General features: G+C 39.7%; 1 protein-coding gene across 1 annotated transcript; it reads right to left on the bottom strand.

The window, feature by feature from the left end:
* Positions 1–399: 399 nt before the first annotated feature.
* Positions 400–17,859, bottom strand: ncdn (neurochondrin). Its single transcript, XM_043717705.1, has 7 exons — positions 17,804–17,859; positions 15,711–15,850; positions 11,944–12,951; positions 10,394–10,635; positions 9,366–9,590; positions 3,094–3,236; positions 400–2,419 (listed from the first exon to the last, which is right to left on the bottom strand). Exons 2-7 carry the CDS (start codon positions 15,834–15,836, stop codon positions 1,980–1,982), a joined length of 2,184 nt encoding a protein of 727 aa, XP_043573640.1. The 5' UTR covers positions 15,837–15,850; positions 17,804–17,859; the 3' UTR covers positions 400–1,979.
* Between the last annotated feature and the right edge of the window lie 57 nt (positions 17,860–17,916).

Raw genomic sequence — 17,916 nt, 5'->3', positions numbered from 1 at the left:
GAGGCTGGTACAATTGCAACATTTAAGAGGCATTTGGATGGGTATATTAATAGGAAGGGTTTGGAGGGATATGGGCCGGGTGCTGGCAGGTGAGACTACATTGGGTTGGGATATCTGATCGGCATGGACGGGTTGGACCGAAGGGTTTGTTTCCATGTTGTACATCTCTATGACTCTGCCAATTAACAGACTGTACATTTTATGCCAGCAATTTAATTTGCGAAAGCACAAAAATATAGAAAACATGCAGAAATTACTTTCAGCTTTGTTTTTCTCAACAAATGTTCTTTAATAGGAAAAAGTGAGGACTGCAGATGTTAGAGAGTCAGAGTCGAAAAGGATAGCGCTAGAAAAGCGCAGGTCAGGCAACATCTGAGGAGCAGGAGTCCTTCATCAGGAACGTCTTATGCCCGAAACATAGACTCTTCTGCTCCTCTGATGCTGTCTGACCTGCTGTGCTTTTCCAGTACCACCTTTTTCGACTCTAATGTTCTTTAATAGAAGCAGTGTACAAGTTATTTTCTTTAACTTCATATACAGCACTAAAGTAATAGCTTAAGACATATTTAGATGAATTAGGAATTACATTAGACAATTGGGAATTGTTCCAAACTTTGAAATTGGGAATTAAAAAATATTTTGAGTCTTATAACAAGAAAGAAAAGACGGTGGACCTACGGGATATGCTCCCTCATCACAGAAAAGATTCTGAACTGTTAAAGACAATTCATGAATAGAACACCAGAAATTGATCTAAAAGAATAACACCACCACCTTCCTCCTGCCAACACATACACACACATGCACACGCAGTGTTGAGTCATAACATCACTGGCATACCAAAGACCCTTTTCAGGTAAAACAGACAAAAATCTATGTTTCACCACAGCTGTCTTCCAAACATTCGCTGGCTCAATTTGAAAAATAATGTTTCAATGCACATACCTAGCTTTTTTTTGTCCCTTCTGGAACCATTGTCTCCAATGATATTCCTCCAATATCAAGTTGCCAAAAGATAATGACAGCTATAAACAGGAGTTCACATCATCTCTGGAGGACAGACAATAGAATGATATCCTATCTAAGCAGTGAAATTTTACAGGAGATAAACTAAAAATTCACAGCAGTAATTTTTTGCACAGAAAATGACATAACAAAATGATACTTTAATGGGATCCAATTCTACAAGACCTAAAGTGTCTTACTGACAGTTCCATTTTAAGCTACTTCGAATTTTTCTATGCTTGTCCGAACAAGTCCGATTTTCATTCTGGTAAGGTGGTTCGATGATGAGATTTTGCCTCAATTATATGGCTTAAAATAGCAACTTAGAAGCCCAACTCCTCCCCGCAGCATCCATATATAATTTCTTTAAAAGTATCGTATTCAAACTGACAATTTGGTCTGGACAAGTTCTACCACATCTGAGGATTTCTGTGATGCAATCTCTTTCCCATTAAAAACTGGATTAAAATGATCCAAACTGATTTATTTAGCACCAGCTGAGCCATAACAGGATGTGGGCATTTTCTATTCAAACTAGCTTGGATTTTTAGTCAATGATACAGCTGTGCAGTAAACTCAAACTAATTCCATGCTGTAAAAAAGTCATTATTTCTTGCATTTCTGATTCACAACTGTCAAAAATTTATTTTTTTATTGTACAATACTGATTATGAAGTATTTATATAAGAGGGCTGTATTTTAGAACTTCTCGCAACCAAAGATGAAAGGAGTGAGCGTAGCAGAGAATGTGTGGAGTAAAGAGAGCTGCAGTTGTTGCATCTCCTAAGTTAAACCAATTCCCAAAATAGCTGAATGATCAAATGTAACCAGCAAATGTCAAATTCTTCAAAACCTAAAATTAAATAAAATGTTAATTTAAAAAAAAATCTTAACCAGCATTTTACAAGGAAGTACAGCCAAGCTCCAAGCCTCTTCAGATCATTCCTTGGCCAGTTTGCGTTGAGGTTGGCTTGTCAGTAATTTTGAGAAACACACTGCTCCAAAGCTGCCATTCCATACAGGTTGGCTTTCTCCTCACCATTATTTAACAATATAATGTCTCTACATGGTTTGCTGTTCTTGGCCAGTTCAGCTAAAACACACTGAAAGGCAGCAATGAGGTCAAACTCCATAGTCATGGGAGAACACTTATTTAGCAAATCAAAAATGTGACTCAACCATTCTGATTCAATTACGCTTTGTGGTAGCCATGGTAGCAAAGGTACACAACTACTAAATGCCTGCATTCCCAGAAACCAAAGTTCTGAGATTTGATCCCAAGCTTTTTGGTATCTCTCAGCCACCACAATCTGGGTTTGGTCATCAATCGTGTTCAGCTGCGTTGTATGTGCTTTTGACAAAAAGTGAATTGCCCCTCGGAAAAAGCCCTTCGACACTGTAGTTCCCTGTAACACTGAAAAAAAGATGCACACGGTTACTTCTCAAGTTTAATGCCAAAGTCGAGTTTGACAACTTTTGATCTCCAAAGTACAGAATACACTTTAAGCTCCCTCAGTTTTCCCCTCTCCCCTCCTTTGATTCATGGTGTTTTCTGTCATTTTCAAGCCTCTTAACTTCAGCCTCGTCTCCAAACCCTCATTAATGCATCTCCTCCATGAAACCCATTTCCTTCAAACCGATCCATGATGCCATCTTTCTTATTATTCATCTCCCACCGTTGCACTCTAGCTCAGGCAAAGACTTTTCCCTCCTGATCTTGCACAAGGTCCACTGCTATCTCTAACACAATACATACATTTACATCAACCTGGTTATTTTCTGCTCTAGCACTGCACTAGTAAAAGATGCACAATCCTTTCATGTTCTATAGGTTTCCCTTCTCAAAGTACTATAAATTATACCAGTTTTACATTATAGATATCTTTGAATCAAACTGTTCAGATATACTATAACATGGAGAGGAGAGGTGGGACTTCAATCCACACCTTCTGGCGCAGAGGTAGCAATACTTCAACTGCACCACAAAAGCCCTTGGTTTTACAGTAAATGGTGTGTTTAAGACTGCTCGATGATGATGGAGTGGGGGACAGGGTGTTGAGTTAACGATTCAGTGTTCTCATTCTGTACCTGGTGTGTCAGCAAGTATGCGACTCATCATCAAGCCCAAAGTTGTGAAATTAGCAGCAAGAATCAGGTGATGTTGGCTATAAAGCAAAGACTGCAAGGATTCCATTAACAAGCTAAGTAAAGATGAGAAACATTCTTCCTGCCTGCAATGACAGATTATTAAAAAAAAAGTGTAAGAAACAAATTTTAAAATGTTACCAAAAAGCCTTTAGAAAGAACACAAATGTAACAAGTTCAACCAAACTTCTTTGAAATCCATTTAACAATACAATTGTTTGAATTATTATATCCAAGATGGAGAATGGGAAAACATTCTAAGAGCTGCTCCTTTCAAGGTATTTTAGGTGTTGGAGATGATTTCTTTGAATTCCAGGAGCAGCAATTACTGTTTTATTTGCTGTTACATTGTTGTGGAATTTTGGGGGAGAAAACATCAAAACAATGACACTATAAAAAGGAGGAAGATGCACAAAGGCAGTGACCACATGGTCAAAGAAAGACACTTATGCTGCTGTCTGACACAGGAGTAAATCTGCACAGTTACTGCCTTTGCTGTTTGAATTCAAGTATCTCTGGACATTGGAGTGCAGAGGAAAAGAAAATGAACAAAAAGCAAAATTCACAGCTGACCTTGGAGGAACCTGTTTGGAAGAGTTCACAGTATAGGAACAGATAAGTGTATAGTTTTTAAGTGTAACTTTGCTGTAAATCTCGAAAAGTGACTAGAGTGGGTTCTTTCTGGATTATGTTTTATTGAGATCTGGCTCTTGATTTAATTTTTGAAATATAAGCCTCAAAAATTAGGTTAACCTGGAGCAATTTTTTTTTTAAGGGCAATAAGACAGTGCTATTTCCTGGGTCAGTAGTTTATGAAGGAACAAAGATGGCCTTTAGTAGAGTGACGTGCTCTTCCTGTCAGATGTGGGAAATTCAGGAAGAGTTTCCATGTTACTGACGACTATGTCTGCATGAAATATCTTTGGTTGTGAATCGATGAATTGGAGCGGCAGTTAGAGGCAATAAGGAATTTAAAAGGAGCTAATGGGCGTGATGGATGGCAGCTATACAAAGGGAGAAAAGCCGCAGATACAGTCAGGCAGATGGGTTTACTCCAGGAAAGGTAGGAGGGGGAGGCAGGTAGTGCAGGAGTCTCCTGTGACTATCCCCATCTCAAACAAGTATGCGGTTTTAGAAAATGAAGAAAGTGATGGAACGAAGCAGGAATAGCCAAGTTTCTGGCACTGAGAATGGCTGTAACGTACAAGGGGGTACGTCAGGTTTCAAGGGATCGATAGCGATAGGGCACTTTCTTGTCAGAGGCACAGACAGATGTTTCTGTGGCGGGCAGTGAAAAATCAAAATGGCGCGTTGCCTCCTTGGTGCAGGATTGATATCTCAGAGGGTGCAGAATGTCCTCAAAGGGGAGAGGCACCAGCAGGAGGTCATTGAACACACTGAAATAAAGACATAGGAAGGGAAAAAGATGAGATTTTAGAGAAAATAGAAAATTAGGCAGGACGAGCTGGTGCTGGATGAGGTGGACAAAGTTAAAAATCACACAATACCAGGTTATAGCCCAACAGGTTTATTTGGAAGCACCAGCTTTTGGAACACTGCTCCTTCATCAGGTAGCTGATGGTCCTTGAGGGTAGTAATATCTGGATTACTCCCGGTGCTACGAACTAGTGAGGGTAGGAATGGGAGGATAGAGCAAGTGAATGAGAGGCTGAGGAGCTAGTACGGGGCAAAGGGATCACATTTTTGGAACACTGGAATCGCTTACTGGATAGAGGTGACTTGTACACGAAGGACGTATTGCATATGAATTAGAAGGGGTCTAATATACTGGCTGGGAAATTTGCTAGACCTGCTCGGGAGATTTTAAACTAGTCAGGTTGGGGGGGGGGGGGGGGGGGTGGGCAGGGAGATAGTGAGGAAAAAGATCAAAGACCAATCTGAGACTGATACAGTTGGGAAAAGGAGTCAAACAGTCAAGGCAGGCAGAAACAAAGCAGAAAACAAGGTAGGATTGATAAATTGAACTATATTTATTTCAATTCAAAAGGGAAAGTAGATGAACTCAGAGCATGGTTGGGAACATAGGACTGGGATATCATAGCAAATATAAAGACATGGCTCAAGGATGGACAGGACTGGCAGCTTAATGTTCCAGGATACAAATGTTATAGGAAGGATAGAGAGAGAGGAAGGGGAGTGGTATTTTTGATAAGGGACAGCATTACAGCTGTACTGAGGGAGGACATTACTGGAAATACATCCAGGGAAGTTATTTGGGTGGAACAGAGAAATAAGAGATGGATGATCACTTTATTAGGATTGTATTATAGTCTTTGGGAAATTGAGAAACAAAACTTGTAAGGAGATCTCAGTCATCTGTAGGAATAATAGGGCGATTTTAACTTTCCAGACATAGACTGGGACTGCCACAAGGATTTAGACGGAGAGGAATTTGTTAAGTGTGTACAAGAAAATATTTTTATTCAGTATGTAGATGTACAAAGTGCATGTGAAGGTGCAAAACTTGACCCACTCTTGGGAAATAAGGCAGGGCAGGTGACTAAGGTGTCAGTGGGGGGAGTGTTTTAGGGCCAGCGACCATTTAAATAATAGTCATAGAGGTGTACAGCACGAAAACAGACAATATAATTTTATTAATTTTAAAACAGAGATAGAAAAGGATAGACCAGATCTAAAAGTTGAAGTTCTAAATTGTAGAAAGGCCAATTTTGACAGTATTAGACAAGTACGTCTTAGGGACAGATGTTTGCAGATTATGGGACGCCTTCAAAAATGAGATAAAGACAATATATTCCTGTTAGAATAGAAGGGAAGGTTGGACGACTAGAGAAATTGAGGTTTTGGTCAAGAAAAAGAAGGGAGCATATGTCATGTATGGACAGCAGAGAGAGAGAAAGAGTGAGTGAGTGAGTGAGTGAGAGAGAGACAGAGAGAGAGAGAGAGAGAGAGATCGAAAGAAACCTTAAAAGAGTATAAAGGCAGTAGATGTATACCTAAGATGGAAATCAGGAGGGCAAAAAAGGAACGTAAGATAGCTTTGGCAAATAGGGTTAAGGAGAATCCAAATTGTATTCTATCAACACATTAAGGACGCATTAAGTAAGTAGAGAGAGAATAGGGTCCCTCAAAGATCAGCAAGGTGGCTTATGTATGGAACCACAGGAGATTTTGGGGGGGGTGGAGGGGATACTAAACGAGTATTTTGCATCAGTGTGCACTGTAGAGAAGGAGATGGAAGATATAGAATGTGGGGAAATAGATGGTGACATCTTGAAAAATGTCCATATTACAGAAGTGGTCATTCTGGAAGTCTTAAAAAGGCATAAAAGTGGACAAATTCCCAGAACCTGATCAAGTGTACCCTTGAACTCTGTGGGAAGCCAGGAAAGTGATTGCTGGGCCTCTTGCTGAGATATTTGTATTATCAATAATCACAGGTGAGGTGCCAGAAGACTGGAGGTTGGCTAACATGGTGCCACTATTTAAGGAAAAGCCAGGGAACTATAGACGGGTGAGCCTGACATCAGTGGTGGTCAAGTTGTTGGGCGGAATCCTGGGGGACAGGATTTACATGCATTTGGAAAGGCAAGGACTGATTGGGATTGTCAACATGGTTTTGTGCATGGGAAATTATGTTGCACAAACTTGATTGAGTTTTTTTGAATAAGTAATGAAGAGGGCAGAAGACAGAGGGTGGTGGAGTGTTGTTTATCAGACTAGAGGCCTGTGACCAGTGGTGTGCCACAAGGATCGGCGCTGGGTCCAATGCTTTTCCTCAATTATACAAATTATTTGGATGTGAACATAGGAGGTATAGTTAGTAAGTTTGCAAATGACACCAAAATTGGAGGTGTAGTGGATAGCCAAGGAGGTTACCTTACAGTACAATAGGATCTGGATCAGATAGGCCAATGGGCTAAGACATGGCAGACAGAGTTTAATTTAGATAAATGTGAACTGCTATATTTTGGAAAGGCAATTCAAGGCACCACTTATACACTTAATTGGAAGGTCCTTATGGGGAGTGATGCTGAACAAAAAGACCTTGGAGTGCAGTTCATAGTTCTTTGGAAGTGGAGTTGCAGGTAGATAGGATAGTGAAAGCAGCATTTGGTCTGCTTCCCCCCTTTGGCCAGAGCTCCGAGTATAGGTGTTGTGAGGTCATGTTGTGGCTGTACAGGACACTGGTTAGGCCACTTTTAGAATACTTCTGCAATTCTGATCTCCCTTCTATCGGAAAGATGTTGTGAAACTCGAAATGATTCAGAAACGATTGACAAGGATTTGCCAGGGTTGGAGGATTTGAGCTATAGGGAGAGGCTGAATTGGCTGGGGCTGTTTTCCCTGGAGCGTTGGGGTCTAAGGGGTTACCTTATAGAGGTTTATAAAATCATGAGGAGCCTGGATTGGGGGGTGTGTATATATAGTTGCCGGAAAAGCGCAACAGGTCAGGCAGCATCCAAGGAACAGGAGAATCGACATTTCGGGCATAAGCCCTTCTTCGGGCTTGTGCCCGAAACGTCGATTCTCCTGTTCCTTGGATGCTGCCTGATCTGCTGCGCTTTTCCAGCAACACATTTTCAACACTTACAAGATTTGTAAGGCATCTGGATGGATATATGAATAGAAAGGGTTTAGAGCGATGGGAGCCAAGTGCTGGCAAATAGGACAAGATTAGGTTAGGATATCTGGTCGGCATGGACGAGTTGGACCGAAGGCTCTGTTTCTTGCTGTACACCTCTCTGGCTATCATTCTAGACTCTACAGTGGAGAGACAAATGAATAAATTACGAGCCTGTGAACAGCAGGACAACTGTAAATGTGGATACTAAATATTAGATACAGAAGAAGTATCTGACCCTTTAGTGAACTTCAAAATCATTTACTCTGACCCTCTGACACCTCAGCAGGTTGATGAGTAAGTAGTCAAATCATACACCAAGTACGTACTTGGGATTGATCTTCGATCTCAAGCTCGGATAGCAGTAGGGAACATTACAACTTACCAAATTAGAAACTATAAGGAAAAAGCGCAGTCCCAGTGATGGTACGTCTGCTGGAAAATGCACATGGGGTAAGCTCAGGTTAAGTAAATTAGCTAAGTAGTTATGGTACAAGACCAACAACCTATACATCATTTGACCGTAGCAAGGTGTGGAAGTTAATTCAACAAAATCTCATCCGTGAGTAAGCTCCAGAAAAAACACTGTTAACCATAAATGCTGTCAGCTTGAGGCAGCAATCAGCTAGCCTTACCTTGTTGGTCCTACACATGGATGCAGTCCAATACTAATAATTGCAAGGGCAAATAGGATAAGCGATACAACTTAGAAGGGAAGAAAGAGTCATCGGCCCAGCTGTAAAGCTCCAATGTTAAATCACCTATTCAATATTTAAACTAGTTCTCTTAAAATTTATATGTAAGCAATGATTCTTATTCAGCGAGGTATTATATCCCAGCAAAAGGTCACACCTTCAGGAGTAATGGGAAGGATGAATTGGTGGGAAATATTTACAAATGGTACTAGTGATCACTCCAGCCCTGTGATTCCCATTACTTAACTATGTTTGTGCAGAGAATATTCAGCATCAAAAGGCAGGGCATTAATGGTGGGGTAACTAAAAGACAACCATGCCACCGTATTAACAAATCTGTCTCTTGCACTGTCCCAGCATTAAAATTAGAGGTTGATTTTCTGCACCAACACCAGACAGCAACAGAACACCAAAAGGACATTGTGCCTGCCAAACCCCAGGACCACTGTTGCTGGTCATCCTGCAATGTGGTCCAAAGTCCAGACCTTCGGTCTTAAAAAAAACCAAAAACACAAACATAGCAGCAGCATTAGGCTTCGGAGGTGAGGTTTATCTGCTGCTGATAAAATTTCAACAACTATAGTTTGATCAGCTCTAAAATGAAAAACAATGGATTAGTTGAAGACTATGATTAATACATAAACTATAATGGTTATAAAAACACTATCAACTTCTTATAGAGAAATGTTGCTCTCTCCTCCCTTCCCACACTAGCAACTAATGAGCTAATTTGAACTGGTTACCAATATTACGGTTTGTATCAAATATTACAAAAGCCTAAATTTGATGGTCCAACAGGCACTTGAGCCAGCCAGACTAAACTTTATTTGCATGGGCTAACTGAGAGGAATCCATCCATCTCCACTAAATCTACACCTAATACTGTGACCCTCATTACTGAGATAAGGTACGTATACCTGATCAGTGCAGGCTCCGTTACCACAAGGTTCAGAAAAATTCCACAAGCTGTTCGAAGACTCATCTCTGCATCATTTGGCAAAATTGGTGCATTTTTGGAAGAACTGAAGACTTCCCACTGTTGTGTGAAATAACGAAGAAGCAAAACATGAAACTCGCATGAAATTAAGATCCTCCGAGGGACATCTTCAGCTGAAAGGTGACAAAATCCAGGCAACAGAAATCTGCAAGTAAATAAATACAATATCAAAAAACACTAAGTAAGGAGACAATTTTTTTTCCTATAACTTTTAACAGTTTTAGCCACAACCATCTAACAAGTTAAGAAAGGTGTTCATGCTCACTAGTGATTAAAGTGCACCTCTCAGTTAGTTTCCATCCTGGTTAATCTGCTGGCCAGAATATCAAACACAAATGTAAGGAATAAATATTCACAATGATTAGAAACCAAAAAGGAGACTATTTCTCAGTTTGGAAACCACATTTAGCAACATGCTTTTTGACAATTCTTTTTGTTCTCCATATCAGGTCACATGACCAAAAACAACAACAACTCCTGAGTAAAGAAATGTGGAATGGAAAATATTGATGAGGCACAGTAAGCCATCATGTTTTAAAAAAATATTCACAGGATGTGGGCATCACTGGCCAGACCAGCATTTATTACTTATCCTTTATTGCCCAGAGGACAGTTAAGATTCAACCACATTACTGTGGGTCTGGAGACACATGTAGGCCAGACCAGGTAAGGATGGCAGTCTACTTCCCTAAAGGACAGTTGTGATAATTTAATAGTTTTGTCTGTGAGAATTAAGAGCAAGTTAATAAACTGCAACTGCAATCTACCTCCATGGTAAAGAAATTCATATTCTTCTGAACAGTTTGGTGTTTGACCACTGAAACAGTAGTACAACACTGACCAAAGACAAGCTCTGTCCCAACTGGTTGAAATATTACTAAAATAATGCACAAGGTTAATGATCATTAAATGGACTACACTCAATGCAGCATCATATTTTCCTCTTACCTCAAGGCATCTTCAGACCACTTTGTTACCTCGGGTCTATCAGCCAATGATAGTCCTTTCACTTGATTGTTTAGGTCATTGGATTTTATTGGACATTCAAACAGCTTCTGAGCATAACAAATCAGAAAAGGCAGCACATCACAGATTTCCTGTCTGAGTGCATAGGTCTCTTCAGCCATCCAAGCACCCAGGATTCGGACTGAGGCAAACAGAAATGGATCCCACTGCTGTTCCTCTGTAACCTATAGCATAGGAAGTAAACAAAGGTAAAGTGAAGCTAATAAATTTATGGCCTAAATTTCTTTTAAGAATTCCATGGTGAAAGGACTAGCGGGCACACTAAAATGTGTGCTGCAAGAGACTGAGATACAAAGTTTCTAAGTATAGAGATTGCAACAAGAGTCTGGTTGACACCAACAATGCTGAATTTTTGAAAAAATAAAGTGTCTGAATCCTTGTGTTTTTCAGAGTAAGAATAAACAGGCTCACATGATGAAGCACCAGTGATTTTTGGATCCTAAAAAAAGTATTTTTCCTTGTTCTAAGGCAATGAATTTGGGAATATATTCAAGTAAGAAATTACAAGGTCTGTATTCAGATTAAAAATTTAGCAGGAACCCACTGTCTGTCTACACCACCATACTCATCTGCTGGAAATTCTATTTCCTTATTGGCACTATACATTGTTCTTGGTTGTAGTCTTAGATCAATTCAAATGTTTGCCTGTAATTACGGTCAATTGGACTGTCCCAAATGTACTGTACACTGTTCCAAATGAATTTGTGGCTGATCATTTCTGCACTCTAACAAGAAGTTACTAAATACAATGGTGTGGTTGCTAAGCAACTTCCCCACCCACTCCAGTCTGGCTGAGAGCAAGAACTTGAAATGTGTGCATTCACAGTTGTAGTGTGCGACAGCCTGATAGCACATTCATTCTTACAACTTCAAAGAACAGCAGAAAAAAAATTATATCCCACAAAATACATCTTTAGATTGAGAAAAAAAAAAACCTGAAGGACTCGTGAAGTGACAGTGTCTCTATTTCTGAACCAGAAGGTCAGTGTTCAAGTCCTACCGGCTCCAGAGGTATGGAAAAACAACAGTTAAACAGATTGCTTACAAAATATTCACAATGGTCTTCTGAACCATTTGTTATTTTCACATATGTATATGATTACTTTCATCCCTTCCATCAGTTCTAAGCTTTTCATTGTGAATAACATTTAATGAGCTGGTTTGAAGGTAAAAAATAAAGAAAAAGTATTTGCAAAACATTGAGACTGCAGCATTACCTAAAATGCCATGCAGGACTACAAACCAAATTCTAAAAATAAAGATTAGTTGGTCTTTCAGTTGGTGTGGACATGATAAGCCAGGGGCCGCCTCCTGTGCTGGAAAACTCCCATAATTCAATGACTACAGAGAAAGTTTGACTGAAGATTCAGAACTACAGCAAAATATGTCCAGACAGAAATGGAGTTACAAGAAACCACAAATACATAAATGAGGTAAATTATTCTAATAATAAACATATTTCCATATTTCACCTGCTTAAAATAGCAAATGACTGCTCCAAAAGCTTCCACCATTATCCGTACTAATTGGCGACTTTCAGTTTCTGTAAAACAGACTTTCTCTCCCAGCACACAAACCATCATTCCAAACTCAATGATACTATAACAGGCCGTGATGACATCTGGTTTAAAGCGAGTTGCATCCAGGTTTGAGTCTTCCAAACACATTCGAACTTCCACACAGGCAAGATTCACCATCAATGCTAAAAATTTACGGCTAGCTTCAGGATTTTCTGCCAAGATCCAGTCTGAACCATAAACAGTTACTAAGAGGCCACCAAGTTTCAGGGCAGGGTCTCGTTGTGAACTATTCAGTTTACTGCTGAGTATGCTGAACAGACCAGTATAAAGATTTTTCAAGCACCCAGTGAGAGATGAGTCCTCAGTTAGGATAGGTGCAGCAGGTAGAAAATGCTGCAATATGTTGCACAACTCAAATTTCTGATTATCTTCTTCTGTAGCAAACTGTTCACTGAGTTTGTTCAGAACCTTCAAGAGGTCGGATTTATTAGATTTCCAACATTTGGTTTCCATCGTGTTCAGCAGACTGACAAGAAGACACAAAGCGTGCATGTGGCCATGACTTTGATTTAGATAAACCTGACATAATGCAGACACTGTTCCTGCATCTAAGAGATGTCTCTGACCCTGAGGGTGGGCAGAAATTGCTTGGAGACACTGGAAGGAGTCATCAATCATTGATGTAAATGTGGCAATATCCGCTCCAGCATCCATTTCTGAACAAATAATTTCATTGAAAATGGAGATTTTGTTGAGGATTTGTGGGTGAATAGCCAATTCCGGATTTGTCGAAAAACATGCAAGGAGAGTCATGCCAAGAGATTGGAAAATTTGACTGGGGCAGCCATGCGGAGACTCCTTGGTAATAAGTAGCCGATTTGGGAAAGAGAATCCGATTGCATCAAAGATCTGTCGACGGGTTGCAGCATCTATTTCACCAGCCTTCACCACCTTGGTCACCTAAAATAAACACATTTTATTCAATGCATTGTCAAATATTTTGTTATGTTCTGTACAAAACTGTCAGGAAGGGTTTTTAATCTATCTGCTTAGTTTAGTGGAAGTGATTTCTTTTTCCATTTTTTTCTTAAAAGAAATAAAAATCATGAAAACTTAAGATAGACTGAATGGTCAGCTCCACAATTCAATAAAATCATAAACAATCTGATTGTTGCTTTATTTTCATTTTCCTACCATTTCTCCACGATCCTTAACTCCCTTGTGATCAAGGCTCTCTGTCTAACTCGGCCTCAACCATATTCAGTGATGCAGTTTATGCTACTCTGTACCTTTAACACAATAAAACTTGAGTGTCTATTTTGCATTCAAGTCACTGATTTTTATGGTAAAATGTGGAGCCTCCAAAGTTGATTCTCATTACCCATACTTTTGGTTTCCTATTTCCAAACAACTGCTAATCCATCAAGAAAGCTTGTTAATTCCATTTGCTTTTATTTTTGTCAATACTCTGTGGATAAATACACGTCCCTTGATAGTTACGCAAACACATCAACGTCAAATTAAATTTATTTCTGTATGTTCAAAGTTGAGAACAAAGAATTCAATACTTTTTAATTTTACATGCCCATTTATATGGACTTCAGTAAGGAGTTCAACAAGGTTCTCCATGGGACTGATTTGCAAGGTTAGATCACATGGAATACAGGGAGAACTAGCTATTTGGATACAGAACTGGCTCAAAGGTAGAAGACAGAGGGTGGTGGTGGTGGAGGGTTGCTTTTCAGACTGGAGGCCTGTGACCAACAGTGTGCCATAAGGATCGGTGCTGGGTCCATTACTTTTCGTACATTTTCATAAATGATTTGGATATGTACATAGGATGTATAGTTAGGAAATGTGCAGATGACACCAAAATTGGAGGTATAGTGGACAGCGAAGAAGGTTACCTCAGATTATAACGAGATCTTGATCAGATGGGCCAATGGGTTGAAGAGTGGCAGATGGAGTTTAATTTAGATAAATGTGAGGTGCTGCATTTTGGGAAAGCAAACCTGAGCAGGACTTATACACTTAATGGTAAGGTCCTGGGGAGTGTTGCTGAATAAAGACTGGAGTGCAGGTTCATAGCTCCTTCAAAGTAGAGTCATAGGTGGATAGGATAGTGAAAAAGACGTTTGGCATGCTTTCCATTCTTGGTCAGAGCATTGAGTATTGACACTGGGACGTCATGTTGAGGCTGTACAGGATGTTGGTTAGGCCACTTTTAGAATACTATGTGCAATTCTGGTCTGCTTCCTATCAGAAGCATGTTGTTAAACTTGAAAGGGTTCAGAAAAGATTTACAAGCATGTTGCCAAGGTTGGAGGATTTGACCTATAGGGAGAGGCTGAATAGACTGGGGCTGTTTTCCCTGGAATGTCGAAGGCTGAGGAGTGGACCTCAGAGGTTTATAAAATCATGAGGGGCATGGATAGGATAAATAGACCAAGTCTTTTCCCTGGGGTGGGGGGAATCTAGAACTAGAGGGCATAAGTTTAGGGTGACAGCAGAAAGATATAAAAAGGGACCTAAGGGGCAACATTTTCATGCAGAGGGTGGTATATGTGTGGAATGAGCTGCCAGAGGAAGTGGTGGAGGCTGGTACAATTGCAACATTTAAAAGGCATTTGGATAGGTTTAGGAACAGGAAGGGTTTAGAAGGATATGGGCCAAGTGCTGACAGGTGGGACTAGATTAGTTTGGGATATGTGGTCAGCATGGACGAGTTGGACCGAAGGGTCTGTTTCCACACTGTACACCTCTATTATTATGACTATGTGATTTACACATGAAAGAAGTGAAACTATCATGGTATTCGAACAGATGAAAGACTCAACAGACAATCAATGTATAATTTCAATTACATCACACTGTAAACTTTTGCTATAAATTCTGTGTCTTACAATTGTATCCTCCACAACCACCTGATGAAGGAGCGTCGCTCCGAAAGCTAGTGTGCTTCCAATTAAACCTGTTGGACTATAATCTGGTATTGTGTAATTTTTAAACTTTGTACACCCCAGTCCAACACCAGCATCTCCAAATCATATTCATGAGTGCTTTATTCACAAACACAGATTGACAATTGTGGACATCAAGAACTTCCTGCAGAAAGCTTAAAGCAGTTCAATCAAAAATTTCAAAACTGAAATAATATTCTTGTCTATCAAAAATGTCAAGAGTTACAGAACCAAGCGAAATTGAAAGAGTTAAGGTATAGATCAATCAGTAAATTTGATGGTGGAATGCACTGCTTCTTTTCCTATGTTTCTATTTTCTAATAGGTGATGAACACCAAAAAAAAACACTATACAACATGCACATTTATAAATAAAGTCTAACAATGAAGTTTTTCTGCCTGTACTTTGGTTACGATTACTCAAAATTCACAACGGTATATCATCCATTACAGCAATCAGTAATATTCACTTAAAAAGGATTTTTGTTATGTTTTTCAAAAACCACAAGCCAATTTTAGATATTGTTGCTTCAGCCATGAGCACTTGATTAAAAAGTTATCATAGAAATTGCAAATATGGAAAATTAACTGCTTAATGAGTTGCAATTCACAGCAGAAAGACATACTGTAATTTAGTTTAATGATAATTAAAACTCATGTATTGGGAAGTGTAGGGGTAAAATTCTCATCTAGAAACACTTAGTCTGGTCAGAAAATATACAGTATATTTGTACTTAGCAGCATTGCCAAAAGCTTTTACCAGTAGAAGTGCTGCAAACTGCTCACTATCATTTTTTGCTTCTTGTAGAACCTGAAGACATCGGTCCAGTGTCTTGTTTCTAGCCATATCTTCAGTTGCACATGGATTTTCTGAATTTGATGCCATTAGTGTAATCGCAACTGTAACAAAATATTTAACAAAATCTGAGCAAAATATTTCAAAATGATGAGTTTCTATTAAAAAAATCCTGACATTTTTCACAGCTTGACAAAAGCACTTAAGTTTTTGGGTAAGTGAGAAAGTGAGCAACCAAAACCAGTCCTTCATTAAAAGCAAAATACTGTGGTGCTTTAGCATTACTCTTATCCAGATACATTTTAATTCAAAACACAGCTGCCTCCTGGACAGAAGTAAATGACATGATAGAAACCTTTAATGTTTAAATAATCTACTGAGATGTTTATAAATGTTGCTTCATCGCATAGTCTATTATTCTGTTAACAGGTACAAAATTAATTAGATTGGAGAAGCAATATTCAACAGTGGGTTGACTTAAACTCTAAAAATCATTCTATTACAGAACACAAACCTTTTTGTATGGTAACTAAAACAAAAACCAAACTGAACCAAGCAAAGTCAGCATTTATTGCCCATCAACAGGGGCCCTTAAGAAGGCCCTTTATTAACTGCTATAGTTCACAGATGGAGGGACACCCACAGTGCTGTTAAGAAAGGGAATTCAGGATTTTGACCTATTGACAATAAAGTGATATAATGAAAAGTCAGGATGGTGTACAGCTGAGAAAGAATTTTCAGGACTAGTACTCCCTTGCGTTTGCTGCTCTTGTCGTTCTGGATGGTTGCTTTCATGAGTTTAGAAGGCGTTGGTGCAAGAACATTGCAAATTAGCGGATAGACTGTCAACCAAGCTGACTGTTTTGCCTGATTGAGTTTCTCAAGTATTTTTGGAACTGCTCTCTCTCAGGCAGGTGTACGGTATTCCATTACTGTCCTAACTGTAATTTGTAGATGGAGGTCAAACTTTCGAGAGTCAGGTGGTGTGTTACTTACCAGAGTTCTGAACCTCCAACCTGCTCTTACAGCAGAAATATTTATTTAGGGCTGGCAATTCAGTTCCTGGTCAATGCTATACCCAAAACTACTTAACAATGGAGGATTCTGGGATAACATTGCCATTGAAAATCAATAGGAAACAGTTAGGTATCCTCCTTGGATTCAATTACTGAGGACTTGTGATCAGAGTTTTCAAGATATTGACAGAAAAAGGCAAGGTAGATAAATAAACTATTTCCACTGAGTGGGAATATTGATATGAGGGGCCACAGTCTGAGAATTAAGTCCAGACTATTCAGGACAGTTGTTAGGAAACAGTCTTATACAAAGATTGGTAAATTTTGGAACTCTCTTCCACAAATAGATCAGTTGTTTATTTTAAAATCTGAGATTTTTTTTTGTTCAGCTGAAATAATAAGGGATATGGGCTAAAGGCAGGTATATGGAGTTCAGCCACAGATCAGCCAACACATCACTGAATGGCTGAACAGGCTCGAGAAACTGAATGACCTACTCCTATGAATCATGAATGGTAATGAACAGTGTGCAGTCATCAGCGAATATCTCTGAACTTATGATGGAAGAAAGTTATCGAAGAAACAATTGAAGATTGTTGGGACAAGGGCACTATCCAGAGGAAGCCCTGCAGAGATGAATATGTAGCAGTATGCTGATGCACAGCAAGATCCCACAATTGGGAAGGAGCAGCTAATTAACTTTTCGATGGTGTCTGGGTAGGGAGAATTCGATGCGGTTGGAACAGTCAGCCAATCTTTAATGTCCTCCCCCGCCCCGAAATAGCCAAACGAGGCCTAAATTTAACACCGCTTCTTGAAGACCTTCAGTAAAGCACCGGAGTACAAGTGAAACCAGGCTCAAGACCCACAGCGGAGCACGTGAAGCCAAAAACAAAAATAAAACGAGCCATGGCCAGACACTTAACGCGAACTCTCTGAACGTCAGAACAACTCTCGTTCGAAAAAGAGATATCGATCAATAAAGCGCTGCGACATCATCTAACAAGAACAACCCGAAACCTTCACCGTTTTCTCACTCACCTGCGACACTCCTTCTGTCAAACAACAGCCGGGCTACAATGACCTCTCAACCCGCCCCTCGCCCCGCCCCGTGCGCGCATGCCGCATTCCGGACCAATAGAAACACAACGCAT

The sequence above is a fragment of the Chiloscyllium plagiosum genome, chromosome 27 (genome assembly GCF_004010195.1).
Source record: "Chiloscyllium plagiosum isolate BGI_BamShark_2017 chromosome 27, ASM401019v2, whole genome shotgun sequence".
Taxonomy (NCBI): Eukaryota; Metazoa; Chordata; class Chondrichthyes; order Orectolobiformes; family Hemiscylliidae; genus Chiloscyllium; species Chiloscyllium plagiosum.
This window is presented reverse-complemented; position numbering and strand designations above follow the sequence as displayed.

Excerpts from the sequence above, each read along its gene's own strand:
- ncdn (XM_043717705.1), bottom strand. The coding sequence starts at position 15,836 with ATGGCATCAAATTCAGAAAATCCATGTGCAACTGAAGATATGGCTAGA. Across the intron at positions 12,952-15,710 it reads AGTTTGCAGCACTTCTACTG|GTGACCAAGGTGGTGAAGGC; the intron begins GTAAAAGCTTTT and ends TGTTTATTTTAG. Across the intron at positions 3,237-9,365 it reads ACGGAGCCTGCACTGATCAG|GCAGGAAGAATGTTTCTCAT; the intron begins GTATACGTACCT and ends CTGTCATTGCAG.